The following is a 27,403-nucleotide window of genomic DNA, read 5'->3' on the forward strand; positions in this document are numbered from 1 at the left end:
AGAGATGTTGCCACAATTTTTTTTTAAGTGAAAAAAAGAAATATCCAGGAATGGGAGGCCTAAAGCGAGAGGGGCTTGTCCTGGGGGGTTTCGTGACATAACCTGGGACCAGGGGACGCCACAATAGGGGACCTCGATGGAGGCCCCCGCTCTGCTCCTCATTTGGCTCTGTGACCCTGGATCACTTAACTCCTCTGAGGGCTGTCAGGAAACTCAAGTGTGATCAAATGGTGCGAAACTCTTTGTGAAACACTCACTAATTGTTAACCAGCATTATCCTTCTCTCCCTCCCCTCCCTCCAAAAAAAGAAGGAAGGAAAGAAACCCATCGCAAACAAAATACAATAGTACTTTTTTTTTTCTCTGAAGATGCCTGAAATTCCACCTTAAGGCTTGGAATTACTGGAGGTTAAATGGAAACCTCCAGAAATAAGGATGAGAGGAGGGGAAACAAAGTAATCTCTCCGTCTCTGGCTCCTCACCGTGCAGCAGGTGCCGTACTTTCCCTTGGGTTGGCTTTTGTGGGACCCCCAGGGAGGGGATGGTGAGACTCAAGTGCCAGAGGAGAGCGGCTCAGTGGGATAAAGGTGCACAGACTGGGGAAGGCACTGGGCAGTGGAGAAATGATGTCCTTGGCCTGTCCCCTCTTAGTCCCCCTACCTCCCCCTTCGCCTTGCCTTCATACCTTAGTTGCCTTTCCCATCTTTCTCCTGGGAGATTTATTTCTGTCCTTTTTTTCATCCAAAGCAGAGGAAATGAATCATCTTTCGGCCTGTTTGGTAAACAGCCCCATGCCCTCTGACCCCTGCTGGGCTTCTCTCACTGGTTCCTCTGGAGCTGCTCCTGGGCTAGCCCTCACCCCCCACTGTCCAGACCCTCCTGGCTGGTTATTCTCGGTAATATCCTCTTCCCAGCAGGCTGGAGGCTTGTCCTCCCCCAGCCTGGGGAAGATGGGAAATGACACACAGCATTCCAAATGATGATCCCACGAGCTGACCAGAGGGGCAAAGGAAGCAAGGGAGCCACCATGTTTTGAGGGCTTTGTGTGCCATGTACTAGCACATCTCAGTGGCCCTATTAGGTGGCTCTCAAGACCCACATTTTACAGAGGAGGAGTCCAAGCTTCAGAGAAGTGAAGGAACTTGCCCAGGGCCACACAGCCAGTCAGTGATGGAGCCAAGATTCAAAGGCTGGATTCTTGGATCCATTCCATTATCGGAAGCTGCCCTGTGTGTTCACATGTGCACGTGTGTGCTGAACTGAGGATGCAGGCAGGTCAGCTGGAACATCAGCTGCGATCCACCAGGATAGAAACCTAACATCCATATGCATTAAGCCATGTGCACATAACAGTTGGGTGTTTACCTCCAGAGGGGAATGGCAAGTGTGTACCTTACTAGGAGCCTGTGGGTCCCTGAGGAAGGTGTCAAGGAAGGACAGGGATAGGGGAGGGGGACCAGGACTCATGAAATGCCCAGATTCAGGACCATTGAGGCCCGGCCCACATCTCACAGTGATGGAACTTCACAGATAAAAGAGCCCGCAGTGTCCATGTGGTGAAACCACACTTTCAGGCCGGCCTGGTGGCGCAGTGGTTAAGTGCGCAGGTTCCGCTTCGGTGGCCCAGGATTCGCCTGTTCGGATCCCAGGTGCGGACATGGCACAACTTGTCAAGCCATGCTGTGGCAGGCGTCCCACATATAAAGTAGAGGAAGATGGGCACGGATGTTAGCTCAGGGCCAGGCTTCCTCAGCAAAAACAGGTGGATTGGCACTAGTTAGCTCAGAGTAATCTTCCTCAAAGAGAAAAGAAAAGAAAAAAAAAAAAGAAAAGAAGTCACACTTCCTGGTGAACATGCCGCTATCTGTTGGACTTCTACAACGTGCAGGTGCTGCTCCTGGGAGCTATGTGGGATGCGGAAATTAAACCACCGACATCAAACTATCTAGTGTGGGCACGTGTGTGTTGAGGGGTTGGGAGTAACATAAATATACAGATAACTGTGATGCAAGGTAGATAGAAAGTGCTTAGGGCTGAAGGGATGGACGGATCCTGTAACGGTGTTGGAAGACCAGAACTGAACAGATGACTCGAGGCTGGGTGTCAAGGAGGGCTTCCTGAAGAGGTGGCATTTGAATGTCTCTAAGTCTCTAGGTAGAGGTAAGCTCTGCATCAGTAGGACGCTTTAACAGAAGTTAGATCCTGTTTAATTTTCCCAGGAGCCCTGAGACGCAGACATAGGCCCTTATTCTGCTTTTACTGACTCCCAGAGAGGTTGACGAGGTTGTCCATAGTCACTTAGCTAGCAAGTGGCAGGTCAGGATTGATCTCGGGTCGGTGCGACGGTCTCCAAGCGCGGCGCTCGGGTCCCTCCCTGCTGAGCCCGCGGGGCTGGGGGCGGACCGCACGCGCCGAGGGAGGGCGGTGCGGCCGGGAGGGGCGGGCCGGGGCGGGGCTGGCGGCGGCGCGGCGGTCGGGAGGCGCGCGCCTCGGTCCTCTCCACCTGCTGGGCGAGCGCACGGGCCATGGGCGGCCATGGGCGACCGCGAGCGCAACAAGAAGCGGCTGCTGGAGCTGCTGCAGGCGGCGGGCACCGGCAACGCGCAGTGCGCCGACTGCGGGGCGGCGGGTAAGGGCGCGGCGGCGCGGGCAGCCCGCACCGGAGCCGGACCCCTCCCCTCCTTCCACACCGGCTCGCGTCCGGGGCCCCCGCCGGACCCGGGCATGACCCTTAGCACCCCTTCGGACCGAGGCCCCCGCCCACCCAGACTCTGAATCTCCGATCCAGGCCCCCGACCGCCCTGTCCTCATCCGATGTCGCCCCCACCCGAACTCAGGCCCCCTGTCCTCCCCACTCTGGACCCCGGCACGGATATTTCCATATCCTTGGACCGAGCCACTAGATCCCGGACCCAGGTGCCCTGACCATCCTGTTCACCTCCGCCTCCAGACACCCTACCCTTCCGGACCTCGGTCCCTGGCGTCTTCACTCCGGAGCCAGCCACTTCCCACACCGTCGGACCCAAATATCCCGGATCTCGGGCCCGGGCTCCCTGACCATCCAGTGCCCCCTCCCTCCCCACTCGCACCTCCCCAGGGTCCTCCCGCGTCCCTGCTCCGACCCTGAGGACGCCGGGGTCGGGGGAGGGGGTGGGGGGGGGGCCCTGACTCAGACTTCCCCACCTGCAGCTCCCCAGCCGGGCGCCTCGGTGCCGGTCCCTCCCCCTGCGCTCTCCTCTCGGTTCCCCGGAGACCTGTCACTTCCACATCCCGCCCGCCTCAGCCTCTGGCCCCCATTCCCGGGGCTCCTTTCAAGATCTTCATCCTGGTCGCTGGCCCCCATCCCCGGGGCTCCTTTCAAGATCTTCATCCTGGTCGCCGCCGCGCCATGGCCGGTGGGCTGACCAGAAGTTTCCATGCTGGTATCTTTGCTCACCCAAAGTGGGGAGACTAAGAGAGAAAGGGTTCCCGGCATGGGCAGAGCTGGACACCGCCCCAGGAACCCTAACTGCCAAGCCCTGCCTCTCCCAGCGCCCCCAGTCTAGCCCTGGCTTCGTCGCCCTGCTCTCCACCCGGCTCCCCTCCTGCCCTCTCGCCCCGCAGATCCCGACTGGGCCTCTTACAAGCTGGGCATCTTCATCTGTCTGAACTGCTCCGGCGTCCACCGCAACTTCCCAGACATCAGCAGAGTTAAATCCGTGAGACTTGACTTCTGGGACGACAGCATTGTGGAGGTAGCAAGAGGGCACCAGGGCTGGCGGGGAGGTGGTGGGCGGGGTGCTCCCATTCTGCGGGGGAGAAACTGAGGCCCAGAGACAGGCAATAACTAGAGAGTGAAAACACAGCCTACTAGAGTTGCAGCTTAGACAGAGGCCCTGAGTTCAACTTCCAGCTCCATCAACTTCTCATTGACAAGCTGTGAGGCCCTGGGTTGTTACATAACCCTGGCTGTGGGCCCTCAGTTTCCACATCTGCACTATAGGGCTACCACTGCCCCTTCACAGGGCTGCTGTGAGGGCTAAATGGAGGCTCAGTGCTAACAGAGTAAGTAGTCAGTTAACAGCTGCTGTTCTCACTAGCTGAAGTCCTGGAGTGGAACAGAAGCATCCTGATTCATGGTCTGTAGTCCTTCTTTGGCCCCCTAGCCAGGAAGGGGACCATTTTGCTCTCCTGACTTATACAGATAGAGGACTCCTTCAGCCTGGATGATAATACCGTTTTGGCCAGAAAACCTTCAGAGAGCAGGCAGTTCTGAGCTGTGCTGGTTGGCTTAGGATTGTGAGGACTGTTAGGGAAGCAGGCTGATGTTTACTGAGTGCCCAGAGTGGCCAGCACTGTGCCAAGACCGCTGGGCTAGATGCTTTACTTACTCCTTCAACACATAGTTACTGTAGGCCTACCATGTGCTGGGTTTTAGGAGAGAGCAGTGAGCAAGATAAAGTCTCTGCCCACATGGAGCTCACATTCTAGTGCAGGAGAAAGACAGGAAACTCATAAACCAGCACGTAGGCCTGAAGGTGGTTCCTTTGTGCCTTTTAACTCCCCTGTTGTATTTTCTTCATTTTTGCAGGTGTGATCCCTGAAGTTCAGGGGGTTGAGTATTGCCCAAAGGTCACTCAGTAAATAAATGGCACAGCTGGGATGTGACCCCTGCTCTGTTGAGATCCAAAGCAACACGCAGATCCTATGACACAGCCCAGTGGTCCCCAGGGGAGGGGAGGATAGAATTCATTCTGCCCAAGGGGTGTGGATTAAAAAGCTGATGTTTCTTCCCACCTGTGCCCTCGCCCCAGATATGCCACTGCTGTTACTGAGGGCTGACTGTTGGCCAGGACCACTCTTGGCACATCTGCCTCTGGGTTGCTTGGGTGTCAGAGGGCCCCAGTGATCATCCTGACCTATGTGCTCTGTGGGGCCAGCACTGACTTCTTCCATCCTCCAGCTACGTGTATCTCCTGCAGACTTGCAGGGACTGTTGCTGGGGGTCTGAGCCATCTGTGGAGGGGATAGGAGAAAGAACATGAGCTTTGAAGTTAGACAGGTCTGAGTTCAAATCCCAGCTCTCACTTACTAGCTGTGTCACCTAGGGTAAGTCACCTCACCTCTCTGAGTCTCAGTTTCCTCATCTCTGACATGGGGACAGTAATATTAAAATGGTTGAGGGGATCAAATGAGCTGATGTGTGAGAACTAGAAAGTGCTCTGCCTGTGCGAGGCATGGTTACTATAGCTCCTCATTGTTCCAGACTGGGGCTTCCCAGAAGCGTGGATGACCAAGCCCAGTGGGACGTGTCAAACTCCTGTAGGAGTGTCTCCTGACTCAGTCTAGGAGCCAGTGAGAACAGTGGCTTTCTGGGTAGACTGTGGTTTCATTTCACATTTTTTCAAGTTCTAAACTTACCCCAAGTTGCTGTTGTCTTGCAGTTTATGACCCACAACGGGAACCTCCGTGTGAAGGCCAAGTACGAAGCCAGAGTCCCTGCTTTCTACTATATCCCCCAGGCCAACGACTGCCTGTGAGTGGGTGATTTCCTAGTCCTCCAGCCCCACCCTTCCCCCTTCTCCGCTGCCTTCGTGGTGGTCTCTTCTATGGACCTGATCAGCAGGTGCGCCCGGGAGGGCACTTGGTGCTGTCCTGGAGAGCACATAAACCTGGTTTAAGCCCCTCTCTGCCTTTATTTTCCTCAGTTTCCACAGCTGTGAAATGGGACATTTTCTCTATGACCTGCCCCTTTGCCTCTGCTGTGCTTATAGCCTACAGGTGGTGGCTAACTTGATGGAGGAGAGAAACGCTGGTGTTTTAGTAGAACAAACATATTTCAGCTACTTCCTACAGAGTGTTGTGCCCAGGACTGTCCCATCTGAGCTCAGGCAGCTCCAGAACAGCTGCCTGGACCCCAGGCCCCTAAATAATAAGCATAAAAATAATAGTAGCTACTAATATCTATTGAGCTTTTCCTGTGTACCAGCCTCTGTGCTAATTAATTTGTTTAATTCTCTCAACAACCTTACGAGATAAATACTACCATTAACCCCAGGATATAGATGGAAAACCTGAGGCTTATAGAGGCACAGCTGGGACCAGCCCGTCTGACACCAGGGCCTGGATGACTGCCCCATGGCATTGGCAAAATCCAATACAATGGCTGGGTGGGGACGGGGGTGCTGTGAAGCAGCAGGAGGGTTGGAATTTCCTGGAGGTGAGGGGTCAGTGTGACACTGGTCCCTTGTGACCCCAGACCTCTGCAGGACTGACTGCCCGAGCCTGGGCCCCCCTCCCAGGGCCTCAGCCTCACCACCAGGGCTGCTGGACACGCCTTGTGTAGAGGGGGAGAAGGTGTCCCTCTGGGCAGACACAACCTCCTGGGGGCAGGGCTTGCAGGAAGCAGGCTGTGTTTCAGCCACGGCTGCCCTCTAGCCTTGAGGAATGCTTTTGGACAACGCACAAACTATACAACTGTACCTAGTGTCCTGAAATTTCTTAGTATTTAAACAACCCAGGGGGGCTGCTGATGCCATGTGTAACAGCAGGGGGGTCATAGCTTTCAACTCAGAAGACCCCAGTATTGTCTCCTGACTCTACCACTATCTAGCTATGAGAAGGCGGACAAGTTACCAAACCTCTCTGATTCATGGCATCCTCACCTCTGAAATGTGGGTAATGATGCATACTTTATAGTATGGTTGGCGAGATTAAATGAGATAATTTATGGAAATTATGGAAAACATCACCCAACAAGCTAGTTTTAATCCATTTCTCAGTGTCAGCTTCGGAATGCTGCCTGGTCCCTGGCCCAGCAGATGGATCTGCCACACTTCAGGGGGCCTGGCTCATCTTGCCTTCCTGCTGCCACTCAGCCCTTTGCTCCTAGGGGAAGGGAGCAGCCACTTGGTGAGCACCCACTATGTGCTAGGCTTTCTGCCGGCACTACACAGACGCTGTTGTCATGACTCCAACAGCAGCCCTGCCCATTAACCCCTTTTAGCTGAATACTAATTGCCCCCTCCCCCCCAATTCTAAAAGTCCTCTAAATTCCCCACCTCCAGGGCCAGGATTGGGGCCTCAGTTTCCATTTCTTCTCCCAGCTCTGATCCTGTGGCTCAGGACTCCACAGTGGGCTTGGGGGCTCTCCTCAGTGTGCTGGGGTGAGAGCTGTACATTAGGTAGGACTCTTGATTGTAAGTGACAGAAACCTAGTTTAAACCAGCTGGGGAACAAGGTGATTTTATGGGTTCTGGGGCTCAGACCTCAGCAAAGACAAGCCAGGGCCTCAAACACTGTCGGGTCTCTCACCCTCTCTCTGGCTCTCCTTCCCACCTCTTTCTCTCAGCCAGCCTCCTTCATGCAGTGGGAGCAAAGCCGCTTCCAGGTCCCCGGCTCCGGCTCCCAGCTTGCCCCAGAGAGGGCTTCCAATCCATTGCTCTCTCACTTTCCCTCCTTTTGGTCCACACAGCCCCGGGCAGAGCTCTGGTTGGCCGGTTTGGGCCAGGCACCCAGCTCTTGGTCATTCCCTGTGGCTGTGGGGTGAGCTCATAAACCTTGGAACCTTTACCTGGAAAAGGCGAGAGGGAACCACACAGTTGAAATAAGTCCACTCTTAGCTGCATGGTTTTTCTGCAGGGGTCATGGATGACAGTATCTGATTTGGCTAACATTAAATCTGCTATGTGCTGAGCGTGGTATGTACTTTATGTACGTTTAAACCTCTTAACAACCCTAAGGGGTAGGTAGGTATAATATTGGCATAGTCTCCAAATTCAGAGGAGTTAAGTAACTTGCCCTTGGTCACACAGTGGGTAAACAATAGAGTGGGACCAGGTCCCAGGTGGTCGAATCCCAAGACTACTGCTCTGTGCAGTGTAGCATGCCCAGATTTCATGAACGGGCCACAGGGAGAGGCTCGTGGGCTCTTCTGGCTTCAGCTCACGAGCATGCAGTGGGAGGAGGCAGTGTGGGTGGTCCAGGGGAGCCAGTAACTCTCCTGTTGACTAGAGGGCTGAGGCTGGGGTTGGAATAGCCCAGTGGTTTTCATGTAGCCCTTTGGGGGAAATGTTTCCTCCCAGGAGACACTGGCAATGTCTGAAGACATTTTTGGGTGTCACAACTGGGGAGGGGGTCCTACTGGCATCTACGGGGTAGAGGCCAGAGATGCTGCTAAACATCCTACGGAGCACAGGACAGCCCCCCACAGCAAGGAATGATCCAGCCCCAAATGTTAATAGTAGCGAGGCTGAGAACCCTGGGTCAGCGGAGCAGGCAGTGTGGCAGCTGCTGTGACATTCCCACCCTCGGCTATGGGGTCGGAAAGTTACTGTGGGAAGAGGCTGCATCGGATACAGCTGACCACAGGTTCTCTCTGTTTAGGGTCTTAAAGGAACAGTGGATTCGAGCTAAGTACGAGAGACAGGAATTCATGGCTGATGGGAAGACGATCTCACCGCCAGGTAAAGTTATTTTCATCCCCTTTTGAGGTCTATGTTCTAATGAGTTCTAGAAAACAAGATGCCTGAGTATTAGGCACAAGGTCCAACCAAGAGATTCTTGCTGCCCTCGCTCTGGCCACAGAGGCCAGGGTGTGAGTTCCTCTCCCTTTGAAACAGTGACACATCAGCTGGCGGGGTTTTACGGTCTGCGTGGCCAGGAGGCGTATTTATCTCAGGTCCCTGCAAGGCCTCAAATGTGTATAGACTCTTAGTGTGAATTGCAGGAAGACTCAGTCCCCAGCAGACCAATGAGAAGAAGGCACCCCTGCCCATGGCTGGTGTAGCCCCTGGTGTGGCACCAGGCTGGTAAGCTGCATGGGCTGCATTTCAGCCTCCGTTTCCCGCTTTGCGCAGTTTCTGCCCAGCGGCTCGGAGTCCAAGCTGACACTGACCCAGACAGCAAAGTGTACAAAACCACTCCTTGAGGACCAAAGGCAGCCGGTCCTAGCTACCAGGAGCAGGCAGTGTTCTCCCACCAGCGGGCGCATACAGGTCACTCGTTGTTCCCGCACAATGGAGAGTTTCATTAGGCCCATGTCAACGTGAGGTTGAGCAGGACAGTGTGGACCTCTGTCAGAATCAGTCCAGTTTTCAGTCCTTAGCCTCCTTAAGGGTTTACTGTGTCTTCCCGTGAAACAGCCAAGGAAGGATGTCGAGGCGAGCCCAACTGAAATCATAAGACCTTGCAAATTTGGCCCCAGACAGGACCCCCGCGTCCTGCCCCTGAAATAGCTAAGTTTGCTTCGAGACATTTTAGCAGCACGTGGAGGCTGCATTCCACCCCTGAGCCCCTACGAGCTTCAGGAGCTGCTTGTTCATCTTGAGGCCACACGTGTTCACTCTTTCTCATCCTTGGCGGCTAAGGTAACCGAGAAGGGTTCCTGTGGAAGCGGGGAAGGGACAACGCGCAGTTCCTGAGAAGGAGGTTTGTCCTCCTGGCAAGGGAAGGCCTCCTGAAGTACTACACTAAAGAAGAGGTAAGAGCCAGACCCATGAGACGTCCCCTCCCTGAGCACTGGCTCTCACCCCTCATTAAAACGAGGTCCGCATTTTAATCCCTGGTGCCTTGTCTTGCGGGTGGTCTCGGCCACTGAGAGCTAGGCAGCGCACCCTGCCACTTTCCCCTGGTGACTCAGTCAGTCCAGTCCTCTAAAAAACACACCTTCTGTTCGCCTAGAATGGGCCTAGACTGGTCTGTGATTGTGCCTTTGATGATCGCTTGATTTTACTTAATTTATTCATGTTTAAGAAATATTTATTGAGCACCTACTATATCCTAGACATTATTCTGGGCAGTGAGCTAAACGAAGCTCCTGTTCTAATGGAGTTTTCATTCCAGTGGAAGAAGACAGGTGGGACCCCAAACATACATCAATAAATGATATATCAGGTGTCAATAAGTTCTAGGAAGTAAAATAAAAGAGGGTGAAGGTTTACAGAATGATGGGAGTAGGGGGAGCTACCACGGGGTGGTCAGGGGAGGCCTCTCTGATGCCATTTGAGCAGAGGACTGAATAAGTGTGAGTGAGTTGTGCAGATATGTGGGGGAAGAGTAGGAGAAGTAGAGGGAACAGTGTGTGCAGAAGCCTGAGCATGGTCATGGCTAGCACAGACCTGTGTGCTCATTAGCAGAGATGACTGCTCGGAGAGGGCACAGCCCCTGCCTCCCAGGCTGGACAACTGGATCGCAGTTCCCACATGCACCCTCAAGGGCTTTTTGTTCAGTGCACAAACTGCTCAACCAGAAGCCATAGCCCTGGCCTGAGCTGGGAGTGGGTTTGGTGGGCCTGTAGAGCATCAAGGAGGCCAAAGTGATTGGTGCAGAGTGAGCAAAGAAAAGGATGGAGGGAGATGAACTCCCCTGGGTGAGGATCTTGTAGGCCATTGTAAGATGGGATTTTTTTTTTAAACAACTTTATTAGGATATAAATTCACATTCCATAAAATTCACCCATTTAAAGTATACAATTAATGGCTTTTAGTATATTCCGAGTTGTGCAACTTTCACCACAATCAACTTTAGAACATTTTTATAACCCCAAAAAGACTCCCCACACCCACTAACTGTAATCCTCCACTCCGCTCCACCCCCATGCCCTAGGCAACCTCTAATCTACTTTCTGTCTCTATAGATTTGCCTATTCTGGACATTCCATATAAATGGAATCATACAATATGCAATCTTTTGTAACACTCATTTAGCATTATGTTTTTAAGGTTCGTTCAAGTTGTAGCATGTATCAGTATTTCATTTCTTTTTATTGCCAAGAAATATTCCACCGTGTGGATATACCCCATTTCATTTATTCATTCATCAGTTGAGGGACATTTGGATCCTTTCCACTTTTTGGCTAGTATGAATAATGCTGCTATGAACATTTGTGTACAAGTTTTCATGTTGACATATATTTCCATTTTCCTTGTAGTAGAATTGCTGGGTCATATGATAACTCTACGTTTGATCTTTTGAGAAATTCCTAGTTTTCCAAAGTGGCGGCACCATTTTATATTCCCACCAGCAATGTACAAAGATTCCAATTTCTCCACATCTTCACCAACACTTGTTATTATCTGTCTCTTTGGTTATAACCATCTTAGTGGGTGTGAGGTAATCTCATTGGGATTTTTATTTGCCTTTCCTTGATGGCTAGCGATGTTGAGCATTTTCTCATGTACTTATGGGCCGTTCTTTATAGAAATGTCTATTCAGATCCTTTCCTCATATTTTAATTAGGTTATTTGTCTTTTTATTATTGAGTTGTAATAGTTCTTTGTATATTCTGGATTCAAGTCCCTTATTGGATACATGATTTACAAAAAATTTAGGCTTTGGATTATTCTGAGATGGGAAGCCACAGGAGGGTTTTGGGCAGAGAAGTGATATAATTTGACTTAAACTTGTTTAAAGGAACACTCTGGCTGCTGCTGGGGTGAGGGTGGGGCAGGGAGGAGGCAGGAGCGGAAGTAGAGAAACTAGTTAGGAAGGCACTGCAATAGTGAGGTAAGGAATAATGGATTAGACCAGGATGGTGGTGAAGGAGGTGATGAGAAGTGGTTAGATTCTGCGTATATTTTGAAAATAGAGCCAATGGGATTTACTGAAGGATTGGACATGGGGTGTGAAAGTAAGAGGAATCAAGGATGATTCCCAGATTTTTGTCCCAGTCAACTAAGATAGATTTACCGTTGGCTGAGATGGCAAAGACTTAGCTCTCTAATGGGGTGATCACGAGTCCTTTTTGGGGCCAGCCTGGTCAAGTTGGTGCACTTTGCTTTCACAGCCCAGGGTTCACTGGTTCGTATCCTGGGCATGGATCTACACACCGCTTATCAAGCCATGCTGTGGCAGGCGTCCCACATATAAAATAGAGGAAGATGGGCACGAATGTTAGTTCAGGGCCAATCTTCCTCAGCAAAAAGAGAAGAATTGGCGGCAGATGTTAGCTCAGGGCTAATCGTCCTCAAAAAAGAAGAAAGAGTCTTTTTTATTTGAGGTGCTTACTAGTCACCCAAGTGGAGAATGAGAAGGAAGTTGGAAATGTGAGTCTGGAGGTTTAGGGAGAGTTTGGAGCTGGAGTTGGCAGCATGTAGACTGGTTTAGCAATGGGACTGGCTGGGTTCACCTATGCAGGGAGTGTGGGTAGATGAGAAAAGATGTCCAATAACTGACTATTTTAGTGATTTGTTGCTGAGTGACAAACCATCCTAACATTTACTGACTTAAAACATCAATTTCTTATCCACAACTGGATGAATAAACAAATTGTAGTATGTCCATAGAATGGAATATTACTCAGCAAGAAAAAGGAACAAACTATTAATAAATGCTACAATGTGGATCAATCTGAAAAATATTTTTCTGAGCAAAAGAAGCCTTATACAAAACTGTGTACTATATAATTCCGTTTATATGAAATTTTGTAACAGGCACAACTACTCTATACCAGTAGAAAGCAGGTAAGTGATTGTCCAGGGTTGGGGTGGGGTGGGGATTGACTGCAAAAGGGCAGGAGGGAACTGTTTTGGGGTGATAGTGATGTTCTATATGTTGATTGTGGTGGTGGTACATGGGTATATATGCTTGTGAAAAATGACTGTATTCTTTTTTTTTTTTTTTGAGGAAGATTAGCCCTGACCTACCTGCTGCCAGTCTTCCTCTTTTTGCTGAGGAAGGCTGGCTCTGAGCTAACATCCATGCCCATCTTCCTCTACTTTATATGTGGGATGCCTACCACAGCATGGCTTGCCAAGCAGTGCCATGTCCGCACCCAGGATCTGAACCAGCGAACCCCGGGCCGCCAAAGCGGACCGTGTGCACTTAACCACTGTGCAACCTGGCCGGCCCCATACTGCATTCTTAAAATGAGTACCATTTATTGTTTATAAATTATGCCTCAATAAAGTTGATTAAATGAAAATTAACAATATCCAATTTCAGGGCTGGCCCCATGGTGCAGCAGTTAAGTTCGCACGTTGGGCTATGACAGCCTGGGGTTCCCCAGTTCGGATCCCGGGTGATGGGCACAGATGTTAGCTCAGGGCCAGTCTTCCTCAGCAAAAAGAGGAGGACTGGCAGCAGTTAGCTCAGGGCTAATCTTCCTCAAAAAAACACACACACACACAATATCCAATTTCAAACTCATCACATTAGCAAAAATGTGAAAAACTGGCAGGGTCAAGTGTTGGTGAGGGTATGGGGAAAGCGGAACTCTTCTGTGTGTGTGTGCTGTTTTTTGAACTATGGCCAATCATGTAATACTCATTTACAAAGACCGTGAATTCCCTTTTTTTTGTTGTTTCTTAGTATGCTTTTTGGTGAGAAAGATTGGCCCTGAGCTAACATCTGTTGCCAATCTTCCTCTTTTTGTTTTTTTCCTCCCCAAAGCCCCATTACGTAGTTGTATATCCTAGTTATAGGTCATTCTAGTTCTTCTGTGTGGGATGCTGCCAAAGCATGGCTTGATGAGCGGTGTTAGGTCCGCGCCCAGGATCGGAACTGGCGAACCCCAGTCTGCTGAAGCAGAGTGTGTGAACTTAACCACCTGGCCACGGGGCTGGCCCCTCTTCTGTGTTATTGATGGAGATAAATATTAGTGCAACCACTGTGGAGAGCCATTCGGCAAAATAATTTGGCAGTTTACAGTAAGTTGAAGAGATAGACACTTATGATCTAGCAATTCCATTGCTAAGCATAGACCGTGACCTAGAGAAATTCTCACGTATGTGTACCAGGGACACCAGCTGACTGGAGCAAAAATCAGAAACCATCTCAATGTCTATCAGCAGGAAAACAGATGGGTAACTTTTGGTGTAGTCATTTATAAGACCAAACTAGACGGGTATATCTCAACATGGATAGAACTAAAAAATATAATGTCAAGTGACAAAAGCAAGATATGGAATGATCCATATAATATGACACCATTTATGTAAATTGAAGCCACATATAACAATACCGTATACTGTTCATAGATATGTATATGTGTGTGTAAAAGTATAAAGACTTAACTAGAAGGATAAACATCAAACTCATGACAGTGATTGCCTATGGGGAGTGGAGGAGGAGAAGGGGACAGGCTGAATAGTAGTTAAAGGGATTTTGGCTTTATTAGTAATGTCATATTTCTTTATTTAAAAAGTTTGGAACAGGGGCCAGCCTGGTGGCGCAGCAGTTAAGTTCGCATATTGCGCTTCTTGGTGGCCCAGGGTTCGCTAGTTTGGATCCCAGGTGCGGACATGGTACCACTTGGCACGCCATGCTGTGGTAGGTGTTCCACGTATAAAGTAGAGGAAGATGGGCATGGATGTTAGCTCAGGGCCAGGCTTCCTCAGCACGAAAGAGGAGGACTGGCGATAGTTAGCTCAGGGCTAATCTTCCTCAAAAAAAAAAAAAAAGTTCGGAACAATATTAACAAAGTTAGATGTACTTTTTAATATTTTTAGTATTTCTCATAGTAAGTATTTTAAAATAAAAATCTTCCAGTAATCTTTTGAGAAAACCATTGTTAAGGGTGTTGGTATAAATCTGTCTATACTTTTTATGCATGTTCGAACATAGATATAATATATATATATATACACATATGTGTGTATATATATAATGTACACACATTTTTGTGTGTATGTGTGTATAATTTTTGTATTAGTAGGTTCCTACTATACATCCTTTTCTGGGACTTGATATTTCTCATTCGTAGATATCATGGACATTTTTTCATATTAGTAATATTGATCTAAATTATTCTTTAAAAAATTCTAGAGCCAGCCCTGATGGCCCAGTGGTTAAAGTTCAGCGTGCTCCACTCACCAGCCCGGGTTCCGTTCCTGGGCGTGGATCCACCCCACTCATCTGTCAGTAGCCATGCTGTGGTGGTGGCTCACATAGAAGAACTAGAAGGACTTACAACTAGAAAATACAACTATATACTGGGACTTTGGGGAGGGGAGGAAAAAAAAGAGAGAGGAAGATTGGCAACAGATGTTAGCTCAGGGTGAATCTTTCCTAGCAAAAAGAATTCCCGTGGCATTTCATTGTGTTGTTGTACCATGATTTATTTATTTAACCCCTTGTCCCTGACAGACCTTTAAATAACTTCTTCTTCTTCTTTTTGTTACTATTATAAGCAGCACAGTGACAAACATCTTTTGATGTACATGTTTACGTAGTAATGCAATTACTTCCTTGGGATAGAGTCTTAGATGCACAATTGTGGGTCAAAGCAAAACGCTCAACGTTTTAATAAACTTAACCAGATTTCTCTCTAGAGAAGACTGTGTAGTAGAAGTTGCCTCAGTGATGGGAACCTTCTACATCTGTGCCTGTCCCACATCCTAGCCACCAGCCACAGGCTGCTGAACACTTGACGTGGGGCTAAGTGTGACTAAGGAACTGAAGTTTCAATTTTATTTAATTTTAATTTTAATAGCCACATACGGTGAACGGCTACCACCAGTCTAGAGTGTTTTTATCATTTTTCCTTCTTTTTGGTTTTGAAGGGAAGCCCTTCTTTTTCCTTCCCTTCTTAGCATCAGTTAGTGCTCAAACTGTGTTTCAGAACTCTGAGAACAGAGAGGTGAGTGTGGGAGTGGTGCTCCGAGACCCCCACACCTGCTTTTATCTGTTTGTTTTATCTATTTTATTTGTTTTGCTCCCGTAGATGATTTGCTCCAGAAAAAGTTCTATGACTAAAATGTTTGAAAAGTCCTCAGTTAAGGTCTTTCCAAGGCCCCTTCCAGCTCAGAGAGGCCAATCGGATTAAGTAGGGATGGTGGGATGGCTGCAGACAGGAGAGTGGGAGACTGTCTGTGCATCTTGACAGTAGAACAGGATGTTAAAATCCTATCCCAAGTTACAGATTGGTTGTCTGTTGGCGTTAGGGCATTAAGGCTCATTGGCGAAAGTGATGAGATGTCACCCTGCTGACTCAGCATCTTGCGTGTCCGCTTCCTCTCTTTCAGGGTAAAGGCCCCAAAGCTGTCATCAGCATCAAGGACTTGAATGCCACCTTCCAGACAGAGAAGATAGGGAACCCCCACGGGCTGCAGATCACCTACAGCAGAGAGGGTCACATCAGGAACCTGTTTGTGTATCACGAGAGTGGGAAGGTAAGATGACTGGCCTTGTCACACCAGCTCAGCGCCCCCAGACTCAGCAGACCTGGCTCCCGAGTGCAGCAGACTTTTGAGATTTGCTGCTGCTATTTGCCTTAATTAATTGTCACTTTCTGGTCTGAGACAGAGGTAAGAGTTAGGCAGAGCGAGACCAGGCAGAGGAACCTGGCTGGTCCCATGGGTGCATCTGGACAGTGCAGAGCCATGCAGGAGTCAGTTAGCAGAAGAGTCTATGCCCAGGGATGGCAAATCCAGGTACTGCCAGAGATTCTGAATGTGGGAAGAGGAATGGCTAGAAGATCAGGCAGCAGCGCGCTCCAAGGCCTTGCCTCTCAACGTGTGGTCCCACGCCAAGAGCATGAGCATCGCCTGGGAGCTTGTTAGAACTAGAGTCTCACGTCCAACCCTGGACTCACTGAGTTAGAAACCGCATTTTAATAGGACCCCCAGGTGATCCTTCTGCACATTAAAGTTTGAGAAGCACTACTGAAAGACTCAGGAAATCAGCTCCATCCTGCTCCGAAGAGCGGGTCAATATAGTCCAGGTCCAGCAGAGTAAGCTGGGTCAGAATGAACAGGGTCGTATGACTGGGCAAGGGACAGAGATGCTAAAAGGAGGTAGGGAGGGGTAAAGGTGGGAATTGACATTTTGTGAGCAACTGTTAATTCTGTGCCGGACACTGTTCTTGGTGATCACTATACATCATTTCTTAATCCTCAGAACTCTGGAAATGTTTTCTCTCCATGTTACTGAGGTATGGACATGTTAAGCAACTTGCTCAGAGGCACACAGCCGATGGTTCCTGAGCCCTGCTCTCATTTTACCACCCCATGTGCCTCTGCTGGAGCAAGAACCCATGGCAGCAGGAGCCAGGAACCAGCTACAGGGACCAGATCTTCCCAAGGCGCCCTAGCCCTGGATCCTGACCATGGATCACCTCCCAGCAGGCTTGATGCTTACCCCATAGTCTGGGCAGAATTCCTGGTGTTGTGGTCTGAAGAGCAGGGGTTTAGAGTCAGAAGCTGGGGCCCTGCTTCTGCCGTGTCATTGGGGCAGGTCCCTTCCCCTCCTAAGTCTGCTTGCTTATGGATCATAACACCCACCTCCCAGTGGGGGTTTGAGGGTCGAGTGACCACGAACCACGAACATGAAAGCTCTTCATTTTGGCGAAGTGCATTGCCAACATCAGTCACTACTGTTGTTATTTGCTCATGATTGTAGCAGATATAAAAGACAAAATCTCGAGCAAATTCACATCTGTATCATTTATTCATTCGTGAATTCACTCATTCAATGAATCTTACTGAGCTCCTGCAATGTGCAAAGCACTGTGGAGGTGTTAGGGAGTGTGGTAGTGAAGGGGGCAGAGCCATGAGGGCCTCAAGGATCTCACAGTCTAGAGAGGGAGACAGGTGGGGAAATAGGCGCTGATGATGCCATGTGATGGAGTGGAGGGCGTGCTGGGGACACACAGGAGACATGTAAGTGGCCTAGTCTTGGAGGGCGGGAGATGGTAAAAAGGCTTTCCAGAGGAGTTTCTATTGAAGAATTGTGTGAGTCTGCTGAAAAGGACAACACTCAGACTGGCTTAAAGGGGCCGTGAATGGGAAGGATACAGGGGTACGTGTTTCAATGGCAAGAAGTATGGCGGGGCCTCCTGAGAGATTAGAAGCAGGAACTGTGGTGTGTATGTGTGTGAGAGAGTGTACACTCTTCTTTCTGACAGGAACACGTTGTGTAACACCAAGGGTGCAAGTTATGTCACACTTCTTTGTTGTTCTAAATTCAAGGACCCCATTTCCCAAATTGGCAAGAAATCTAGTATCTATCACCTTTCTCAGCTCCCTTCCTTGGCTTTACCAGAAACTTGGGACTTGTGCAGGCTGGCAGACATGGAGGAGAACCCTGATCCTTAGTCCATAGTGGGCTCTCTGCTGTTGCCCTGAGTCCAGATTGGCTGGATGCTGGTGGCCACCCTTCCATGCTGATCGCTGCCACGAGGACTTTTGCTGAGGTTCCCAAGGTCTCTGACCTGGCCCCCTCCCACTTGCCCAGTGGTGGAGCATTTGACAGCCTGGGTCTGGCCAGCTTCTCCATTAGATGGACATAACTAGGGGGCCGCAAACTCATGCCTGCAGGAGACAGGTAGGTAATTTAAAAGTGAAGTGGATAGCTATACGGCTGTGGCAAACAGGAAGACCTGTATAGAGGATCGAAACAAACAGACCTTCAGGAGCCAGACAAACACGTATGCAAGTTGGAACTGGCCCCAGGGTCACCAGTTTGTGACTGGAGAGACCTTCCAAAGTGAAGGGCTAGGTGAATCTTTCCTGGGATGACCCCATTCCCTTAGTGCCTAAGACCCAAGAAGGTTCTTAACTCCCAGGACAGGAGAGCTCAGAACTCCACAATGCTAGGCCTGCATGCTTGACCTATGAGAGATAAAAGGTAATGACTTCATTCTTCTGAAACCATATTCGAATGAATTTCTCAATCACCGTCTTACATCACAGTCCAGCACCGCAGCTATTTGAACACGTCTTTCAGCCTCTCAATTCCAAATTCCTAAGATGAAGAATCTGACAATCTCGGTCCAGCCTCTGCATTAGTCCGGCCCTGGCCCAGCTGCTGTGGCCAAGAAGGGGTGGGATCATAGCAGCAAATGTCGCTGCGATTGTGGGTGGGTGAGAATGGGTGGGGAAGTTCTCCTCGAAGCAGGGTTTGGGCTGAGCAAAATCTATTACAACATCTAAGCTGTCCTTCAGGATGAGTAGAATGTTCTAAGGTAAAAGGTGTGGGGGGGTGAGGGGAGAGAGGTGGGTGAGGCAGAGCGTTCCAGGAAGAGAGAACAGCATGTACTGGGGGAGTTGCAAATGGTTTGGTATGGAAGGAGCTCAGAGGGCAAAGTAAGTTATCCTAAAGAACTTAGACTTTCTTCCTGAGGGAAGTGGAGAGGACTCTAAGGTAGACTCAGTTAGTTTTGCAATTAGAAAATCATGCTGGCTGTCAGGGGGAGGACCCACTGGAGAGCAGCGGAGCAGAGGCAGAGCCAGCCAGATGAGCGGTTCACCGGGTGAGAGATGATGGCCCACACTGCCGAGAGATGTACTCTCCCAGCGTGACAGCAGAACGTCCAAGCCAGCTGTAGCCTAAGTTGCACTGCAGGTGGTGAGCATCCCCACTGAGGAGCATCCCCAGCTGTGCCTGCCCCACCTGAAAGCGGGTCTTTGACGACTCAGGACCTTTGCCCCTCAAAGTGTGTCGCACTGACCAGCATCACATCACTGAAGGCTTGTTAGGAATTCAGAACCTCAGGCCCCACCCCAAGCCCACTGAACCCAAATCTGCATTTTGACGAGATCCTGAGGTGATTCGTACACACGTTGGAAAGTGGAAGCACTGTTCTAGGCCACTGCATAACTCCCGTGAGGTTCGCTCTGGTCCTTTCTCATGGCTCTGGGGAGCTCCTGTCATTGGCTTCCCACTTGATCAGGTGAGCCCCCCTGGGTTCTAGCATTGTCCTCCCAGATGCCTGTGATCAGCCCACAGGCCCCTGAGTGCAACTGGGGGTGTGTGCATGCGCTGAATGCACGTGCCCAAACCTGAAGATCCAGCTAGCTTCCTGCCACCAGACGCAGCTCCCCTGATGCCGTCTCATTGGCTGTCCATTTGTCCTTTGCGTTTTCTCTGCAGGAGATAGTGGACTGGTTCAATGCCCTCCGTGCAGCCCGTCTGCAATACCTAAAAACGGCCTTTCCTGAACTCCCAGAGTCTGAGGTGAGCCAAACGTGGACCCCAACTTCCAAGTCTTCTCTCTGCCACCTCCTCTTCTCCTTATCTGCTGACCTCGAAGACACTCAGAGGCCAGATTCGGTTTGTTTGCAGGCCAGACCTTGAGACTTGGAGTTGGGTATTTCAGAGGGAACCAAAAGCTTTCTCCCGGAGGCTGGGGGATTTTGGCCTCACACAGGGCAAGGCGGCCTCCAGAAAGCAGGTCAGTCTCTCCCCTTCAGAATGCACAGCCACCATCCACAGTGTCAAAGGGCTCAGAATTTGGGCATCTCTTTCTGACCTCTTCTCCCACTAAAATGTATGAACGGTCCCTGACATATTGCTGACAGAGTGCTCTTGAGCGCGTGCTATCTTTTCATTCCTTGTATCTAGTGATCCCTTGTAGCAGGTGGTTAGGTGGGGGTATTCTCCCCATTTTACTGGTGAGGAACTGAGCCCCAGGGATAACCAAAGTGAACAACCAAAGGGGCTCTTCCCACTCTAACATCCCCCCTTTTGCCCTTTCGTGTTCTGGTCTTAGAAGGCAGTAGGATCTTCCCCATTATAGTTCTAACGGAACCGTCTGCCTTTGTGGCCAAGGTACTGTTGGGCCCGAGAACTTCATTTTGATTGTCCTCAGACATCTGGGGCATCCATCTACATCTTTCAGGCTTGGCTGGGGTGGGCCAGAGGATGCTGTCTTGAGCCAGGAGGCCTAGGCTCTTGTGGATGCTCTGTCACTAACTTGCTGTGTGACCACTGCAGGTCACGTCACTTCTCTGAGCATCTGTTTCCACATCTGTTAAGATGACGGTTGGTCTGGGTCATCTTCAGGGTCCCTTCCATCTCAGAGGTGCTATGCTCCGGTTCCTGTTTTAAACCTTGCCTTAAGAAGATTTTGTAAGTGATCGAGGTGAAGGTACCGTGTTAATCCTGGGACTTTGTTATTCCAGATGGTAGACCCCCCTTGAAAGCCTAAATGTTCCCTAATTCCAAGGTCTGCAGGGAGCAAAGTATCTGGAATGGGGGTCCACTCCAGGCCCAGGGATCACTGAGATGGCAGTTCTCTGGGAGCAGTTCCAGCCAGGCCTGGGTCAGGGCCCTCCTGGTCTGCAGAGTCAGCACCCAGAACTGATGACTGGACTCTCCCATGGATGGGCCTTGGGAGTGCTGACTGGAGAGGACAGGAGGACAAAGTGCAGACACTGGGCCTTATTTATTGGGCTAGCTCTCCAACTTTGCTGACCCCTGTGGAGGAAATTGGTCTTTGGCCAACGTCCTCAATGTCTTCTTGCCTCTCTCATCCACCATCGTTACCCCTCAGCCACCCCTGGTCTCCTCCCTGCCCGCTCCTCTCCCTGTCTTCCCTCCCCCATGTCTGTGGATGGTGTGAGGTTCTGGGCAATCACCCAGGCCTGGCTCAAGTTGGGGATCCAGGTGCCAGAAACCCAGGGAGTCCTGGTGGGCTTGTGGTCCTGTAATAAGAAATGCATGGACTCTGAAATCAGAGAAGCTGATGTGTTACCTAGGGCAAGTCACCTTACCTCTCTGAGCCTCAGTTTACTCATCTGTCACCATGGAGACAATACCTCCCTTCCAGGGCTATTGAGAGACTTGAGTGAGCCAAGGCATCTAAGGTACAGTAAATAGAACTCCATCCACGTGATTGTCCTTCTCCCTCCATTTGTTTCCCTAGGCCTAGACGAGCCCTGCCCTGGCTCAAGTTCAGATGATGGAGCTGTTAGGGACTCTGTCTTTTCTCTGCATGAAGGAATTAAAGCCTACAGAATGTATTTCAGGGAAAGGGGAGTGGTGTAGTTTATGTTTTTGTTTTTGGCTCACAATTTTCCCCCTTTCAGACTTCCCATTCCTGCTCCCCAGACCTCACTTCCCCTTTGCCTCTGCCCTGGGACCTGAGGCTCTGGAGAACCTCCTCTGCTCTCTGAAGCCTGGGCTGTCATTTGAAGCTTGAGACTTGCCAGTTTGACCCCCTGGAGCATAGGAGGCCAGCATCAATCTCTGGAAGCTTCTCTGAGCATAGGATGGCAAGCTGGGAGGGATCCTGGAGACCACGTATTCCAGTGTCCTTGTTACACAGAGGGAAACAGGCCCAAGAGGAATAAGGTTTTACCACGGTCACACGGCTGGTTGAGGTCAGAACTGGAGCTAGAACCCAGTCTCCTGAATCCTAATCCAGCGCTTTCTCTCCCTGCCCACTCTGCCATCACCTCGTGGGACCCTGTGTCAGAATCCCCACCGATGACAAGGTCTTGGCAGGGGCCTGATCATGTTTCTACTTCAGCAGCACAGAGTAGTAGCCGGAGGACCACCAGTGTCCGTCAGCACTAGATGCGAATCCCAGCTCTTCATCCTACTGGAAATGTGGCTGTGCGAACATCCCCAACCACTTCTCTGAGGCCTGGTTTCTTCATATGCACAATGAGGAGGATAACATCCACCGGCTCACAGGGTGGTTGACAATGGCACCCAGAGCCTGATCCATGGGAGACCTCAGAATATGCCGCCTGACAGCAGGAGGGGCTCCTCAGAGTCTTGCCTATGTTCACCTCCTGGGGTTACTGTAGTCCTTAAACTCAGTCCTTAAACCCAGATCAGCTGTGCTGGTAGGCTCTGCAGACATCTGGGGTGCTGTTGTCTGGCTCTGTGGAAATATGAATATTGCATCCATACCATGTTCCAAATATAACCCTGTGAACCATCAGCAAACATCCTTCCTCATTCCAAACTTCCTCTTTGTCGGGGAGCCCAGTTCAGTGGGGAACCTTGAGCCCCTGGGGTGTGAGTCTGGGGGTCAATGTACATCTCTCTTCCCCCAGCTCGTGCCCCTCATCACCAGGAACTACCTCAAACAAGGCTTCATGGAAAAGACTGGCCCAAAGGTACATCCTACCACTCCCTGGGGGCCTTTCGTGACCCCTGTCCCAGTGGGCAGTAGGGCAGAATTTTGGAGGAGGGAAAATGGGGAACTAGGGAGTGGGAAGAGGGAGGGAAAGGAAGTAAACCAAAGTTTGTGAGTTCCTGGGGGGAAGGACCACGTAGAGACTGGTTAGGGGGTGTGGGATCCAGCATTGCAGGTACTTCTGCCTCTCATTGGGCATCCTCCCCCTTTATCGGCATCCCATCAGCTTCTTTCCTTTTAGTTCCATCTAACTGACCCTACTCCTGGGAAAGCATTGCTGAAAATGAAAAGGACCCAGCTTTTGCATTTTCCAGAACCCTTGTGTGCTCTGTGCTGGGGGCTTACCAGGGCCATGCAAGTGCGACAGGGGCTAGCAATTGGTCTGAGAAAACACACCTATACACCCATGCTTGGGTGCCAGGGAGCCCCACATGAGCACCCCCTCCCCAGCAGACACCCCTCCCTCAAACTCAGCCTCTGCCTTCCCTTGCTAAACCTGCCCCAACAGCGGCCTGCTCATTCCCACTTGTCTATGAAGGAAGGGAAGTCTGTCTGCTTCTGGGCCTCCCATGGAGGGTCCAGAGGGCTAGGGGGAAGCTCCTGCTGGCCCAGGACATCTCAGACCCAGCCTGGATGCCATCCAAGCCAGAAGTCTGGCTGTCAGGGGAGGAAGAGGGGGAGGGAGGAGAAGGGAAAAGGAAAGGAAAAGCAGAGAGAGCTCCCTACAAAACTCCCAAGGCAGCAGCGTTGCCATGCCTTCTTTTCTTTAAGGTGCAATAGGTTGCAGGATGGTTGTTAAAACTACAGTGACGGGGCTGGCCCGGTGGCGCAGCGGTTAAGTTCGCACATTCCACTTCTTGGTGGCCCGGGTTTCACTGGTTCGAATCCTGGGTGCGGACATGGCACTGCTTGGCACACCATGCTGTGGTGGGCGTCCCATGTATAAAGTAGAGGAAGATGGGGACAGATGTTAGCTCAGGGTCAGGCTTCCTCAGCAAAAAAGAGGAGGACTGGCAGTAGTTAGCTCAGGGCTAATCCTCCTCAAAAAAAAAAAAAAACTACAGTGAAAGGTGTTAGGCAATTGTATGAAAGAAAACCTGAGGCAGCTGGAAAACTAGTTGAAAGGTTGCACATTTGCTTTTCTTCCTTCACCAGCTAGTGGCACAGCCCCTCCCCGAGGTTCTTGCTCAGGGGCTTTCCTTCCCCTGACCTAGGTCAGAATTCGGGCTAAGGCCAGCACTTTTGGCATTACTGAGCAGTAGCCACTTCTGATTTCCCTAGCTTCCTTTTTCTGAGACTTCTTGCCCACAGTCTGAGAAGGAGCAAAGTGCCTCTTCCAATGCACAGCAGCACCTGGAGGCAGCAGGGTGCATGAAGCTGGCAAGGGGTGAGGAAGTGGGCAGGGCCTTCAGAGCTCCAGGGCCTCAGAGAGGAGCACTGGGGTGTCTGATGGGGGGCCGGGACTGGCCAGCTCTCTTGGCCTAGCCGAAGCTGGCCCTCTGACCTCTGTGCTCCCCAGCTTGGCCGACCCTGGTACGAGGTTCCCTCTTTTGCAGCAGAGAGAACCTTTCAAGAAAAGGTGGTTCGCCCTGGATCCCCAGGAACGGAGGCTGCTCTATTACAAGAACCCACTGGTAAGAGCCACTGCTGGCCCCTCCCCAGCGCACTCCCAGACAGAGGCGGGGTCTGTGCTGGTCAGGGACAATGGGGAAGCCACAGGGCTGGAGAAACCTGGTGAGGGGCACCCCTCTACCTTTCCTTGTCTCTAAGTCATCTCCTGTGCATGAAGTCATCCCCCTCCTCCCCTTTGGGAAGTCCTTTATGCAAATCCAAAATGCTCCTATTTTAGCAGTTCAGCAGGTTGTTTCTCATCCTCCAGGCTCCAGGGTTCACTTCTAACCAGGAGCCTGTGAAGTGTGGTGACTAGGAGAGTGGGCTCTAGACCTCAGCTGTCTAGGCTCCAGTTTCAGCCCTGCCGCTTTTAGTGGTGTGCCCCGGGCAGCGTACGTAGCTCTCTGTGCCTCAGTTTCCTCCTCTGGAAAATAGTTGTAATAACAGTGCCTTCCTCAGAGGTTGCCATGAAGATTATACGAGTTACTACATGGAAAGCACTTGAATTCCTGGTACATAGTTAACTTTCCACAAATGTTAAGTATAATTTTAACAGATGATGTGTGTCATTTCTTTTATGGTTTTAGCCTTTCCCATTCTGGGTCCCACCTAGCAGAAATCCCAGCAGGGACCCCCACACCTCTTTCTAAAATAGAGCCTGGTGGCTATCAGGGCTGCAGGTGCCCCTCTGATGATCATGTGTCCTCTATTTTCAGGACGCCTTTGAGCAAGGCCAGGTTTTTCTCGGGAGGAACGAGCAGGGGTACCAGGTATATGAAGACCTGCCCAAGGGCATCCGAGGGAATCGCTGGAAAGCTGGCCTCACCATCGTCACCCCGGAGCGGAGATTCATCTTCACCTGCCCCAGCGAGAAGGAGCAGCGGGAATGGCTGGAGAGTTTCCGGGATGTCCTCTCCCGCCCCTTCACACCCCTCAACATCCTCAGTAAGATGCAGGGCCTGGGGTTGGTTCTTTTGGCCGAGGGCGGAGGGCAGAGAGGGCTTCTTCACTTGGGTTCAGCTGTGAGCCCTGAAGCCAACGTCGTCAGGCTCCTGATTGCACACTTTCCATTTTCTTCTCTTCCCGCCAAAGAAAAGTACAGACAGTGCACTTTGTTGCCAGAAAGCCCTCTCTGTCCACACTAAGTTCCTCTATCGGGAGCCCTTCCCCATTGGGCTCTGGAGGAGTTTCACCCTAGCAGAACCGTCCGTTAGATCCCCTTCTCTACCTGCTCAGTCCAGAGGCAGAGCGCTCTCTCTCTCCCTCCATTCTCCTCCCCTGAGTCCCTTTTCTCGTGAGAAAACTGTGGCCTGTTATTATTAGCTAAGGTCACCCAGCTGGCCAGCTCCCGGGATTTTGCATTCCTCCCCCGTCCTAGAAGGAAGGCTATTTTTAGTGCCCTTCTTTGCTCTGGTCCTCTCTTCTGTCTGCCTCTCTCCTGCTCCTCCTCTCCACTCCAGATATGTCACAAGGCGGCTTCCCTATCTGCCAACAGCCCTGTGAGAAAAAGGGAGACATTCTGAGCTGGAGCAGGAAGCTGCTGGGCTGGGGCCTGGCTTCCGAGATGCCAAGGAGAAGTTCTGTGTTGGGAAAAGTACAGACTGAGCAGGTGGCCCCACGTGACCCCTGGGGAGAAACACTCATGCTCTTTGAGTCTGACCAGTATAGACACAAACTCTCTTCACTTTCCAAAATCTCAAAGTCAGAGTGCCTCCGAAATGGTCCCGGAAGTTGTTAGTGAAGCGCATCAGCTGGTGCTTTCTCCTCCCTGGGGGCCTGTGGTCTCTGTTTCTCTCTGCTTCTGTGTCTCTCATGCTACTTTTCTCTCCTTCTCTGGTGTGTGTGTCCCCTCTGTCTCTCACCCTTTCCGTCTATTCTTTATTCTTGTTCCCTCTGTCATTGTGCTTCTGTCCCCTTGCTGTCCCTTCTCTCTGAATTGGCATTGGCACAGCCACCCCCTCAGCCCTCTTCTTGTTCCCCTTGCAGCTGCATCAACAGAGAGTGGCTGCAGCAGCAGGTGACCCACTGGCCGAGGAGCTGGCTGGCCACCGGCCACCTGGAGCTCCTGGCAGGAAGGAGAAGTTCTCGCCTTGGCCTCGGTTGCCCAGCAGGAGTGCCCCACAGTCAGCAGCCATTGCTGGCAGTGAACTCTGCCAAGACCAAAGCTGTGGCCTTTACCAACCGGCTCCCTGGGCCTCTCTACTGCCCAGCCCTGAGGGTCTGGGGATCTGGTACATGTCCTCAAGGCCCAGGACATCTGAAATGAGGGCGCTGTGATGGAAAGGCACCCACAGCATCATGCAAGTGGCATGCTTGCTCAAAAAGAAAAGAAAAGTTTAATCTGAATCTAACCATGAGGACATAATAAGACAAACCCACCTTGGGGACATTCTTTAAAACAACCAGCCTGGACTCTTCAAAAATGTCAATAACGTGAAAGATAAAGTAGCATGGAAACTGTTCTGGATTAAAGGTGGCCAAAGAGACAGCAACATGCAATTCATGATTCTCAATTGGATCCTGGATTTTAAAAAAACAGCTATAAAGGACATATGAGATAACGGGGGAAATTTGAATATGAGTGTACATGAACTAATAACATTGTATGATTGTGATAATTATGCTGTAGTTGTGTGGGAGAACGCTCTGGTTCTTAGGGGACACGTGCCGAAGCGTTCAGGGGTAAAATGTAGTAATTTTCAGTCTGCAGTGACAACTGACTCTTAAATGGTTCAGCAAATAAATGTATGTGTACATGTCTATATATATAGAGTGTACACATATGTACATACAGAGAGCGTCTGGATAAATATGGAAGACAGAAAGTATATATATATATATGCATATGTATACAGGGAGAGGAAGAGAAAAAAAAAGACCACTGTGCAATGCAAAATGTTAGCAGCTGATAAATCAAGATAAAGTGTAAATGAGTATTGTCCTATTCAGGCAGGTTTTCCATAGATTTGAAAGTGTCCAAATTAAAAAGGTGCGAGAAAATCTTTTT

General features: G+C 50.5%; 1 protein-coding gene across 4 annotated transcripts; it reads left to right on the forward strand.

The window, feature by feature from the left end:
• Positions 1-2,450: 2,450 nt before the first annotated feature.
• ADAP2 (ArfGAP with dual PH domains 2) lies at positions 2,451-27,403 on the forward strand. Of its 4 annotated transcripts, none has more exons than XM_046677440.1 (11): positions 2,451-2,628; positions 3,603-3,733; positions 5,423-5,514; positions 8,364-8,443; positions 9,347-9,459; positions 15,941-16,087; positions 19,788-19,871; positions 22,703-22,765; positions 24,342-24,419; positions 25,113-25,341; positions 26,383-27,403. In XM_046677440.1, exons 1-11 carry the CDS (start codon positions 2,535-2,537, stop codon positions 26,415-26,417), a joined length of 1,146 nt encoding a protein of 381 aa, XP_046533396.1. In that variant the 5' UTR covers positions 2,451-2,534; the 3' UTR covers positions 26,418-27,403. The 4 variants fall into 4 exon arrangements, with proteins under 4 accessions (XP_046533396.1, XP_046533398.1, XP_046533399.1 ...); XM_046677442.1 differs by having other exon boundaries at positions 24,345-24,419; XM_046677443.1 differs by lacking the exon at positions 22,703-22,765.

Source organism: Equus quagga, chromosome 11 (genome assembly GCF_021613505.1).
Source record: "Equus quagga isolate Etosha38 chromosome 11, UCLA_HA_Equagga_1.0, whole genome shotgun sequence".
Classification (NCBI taxonomy): Eukaryota; Metazoa; Chordata; class Mammalia; order Perissodactyla; family Equidae; genus Equus; species Equus quagga.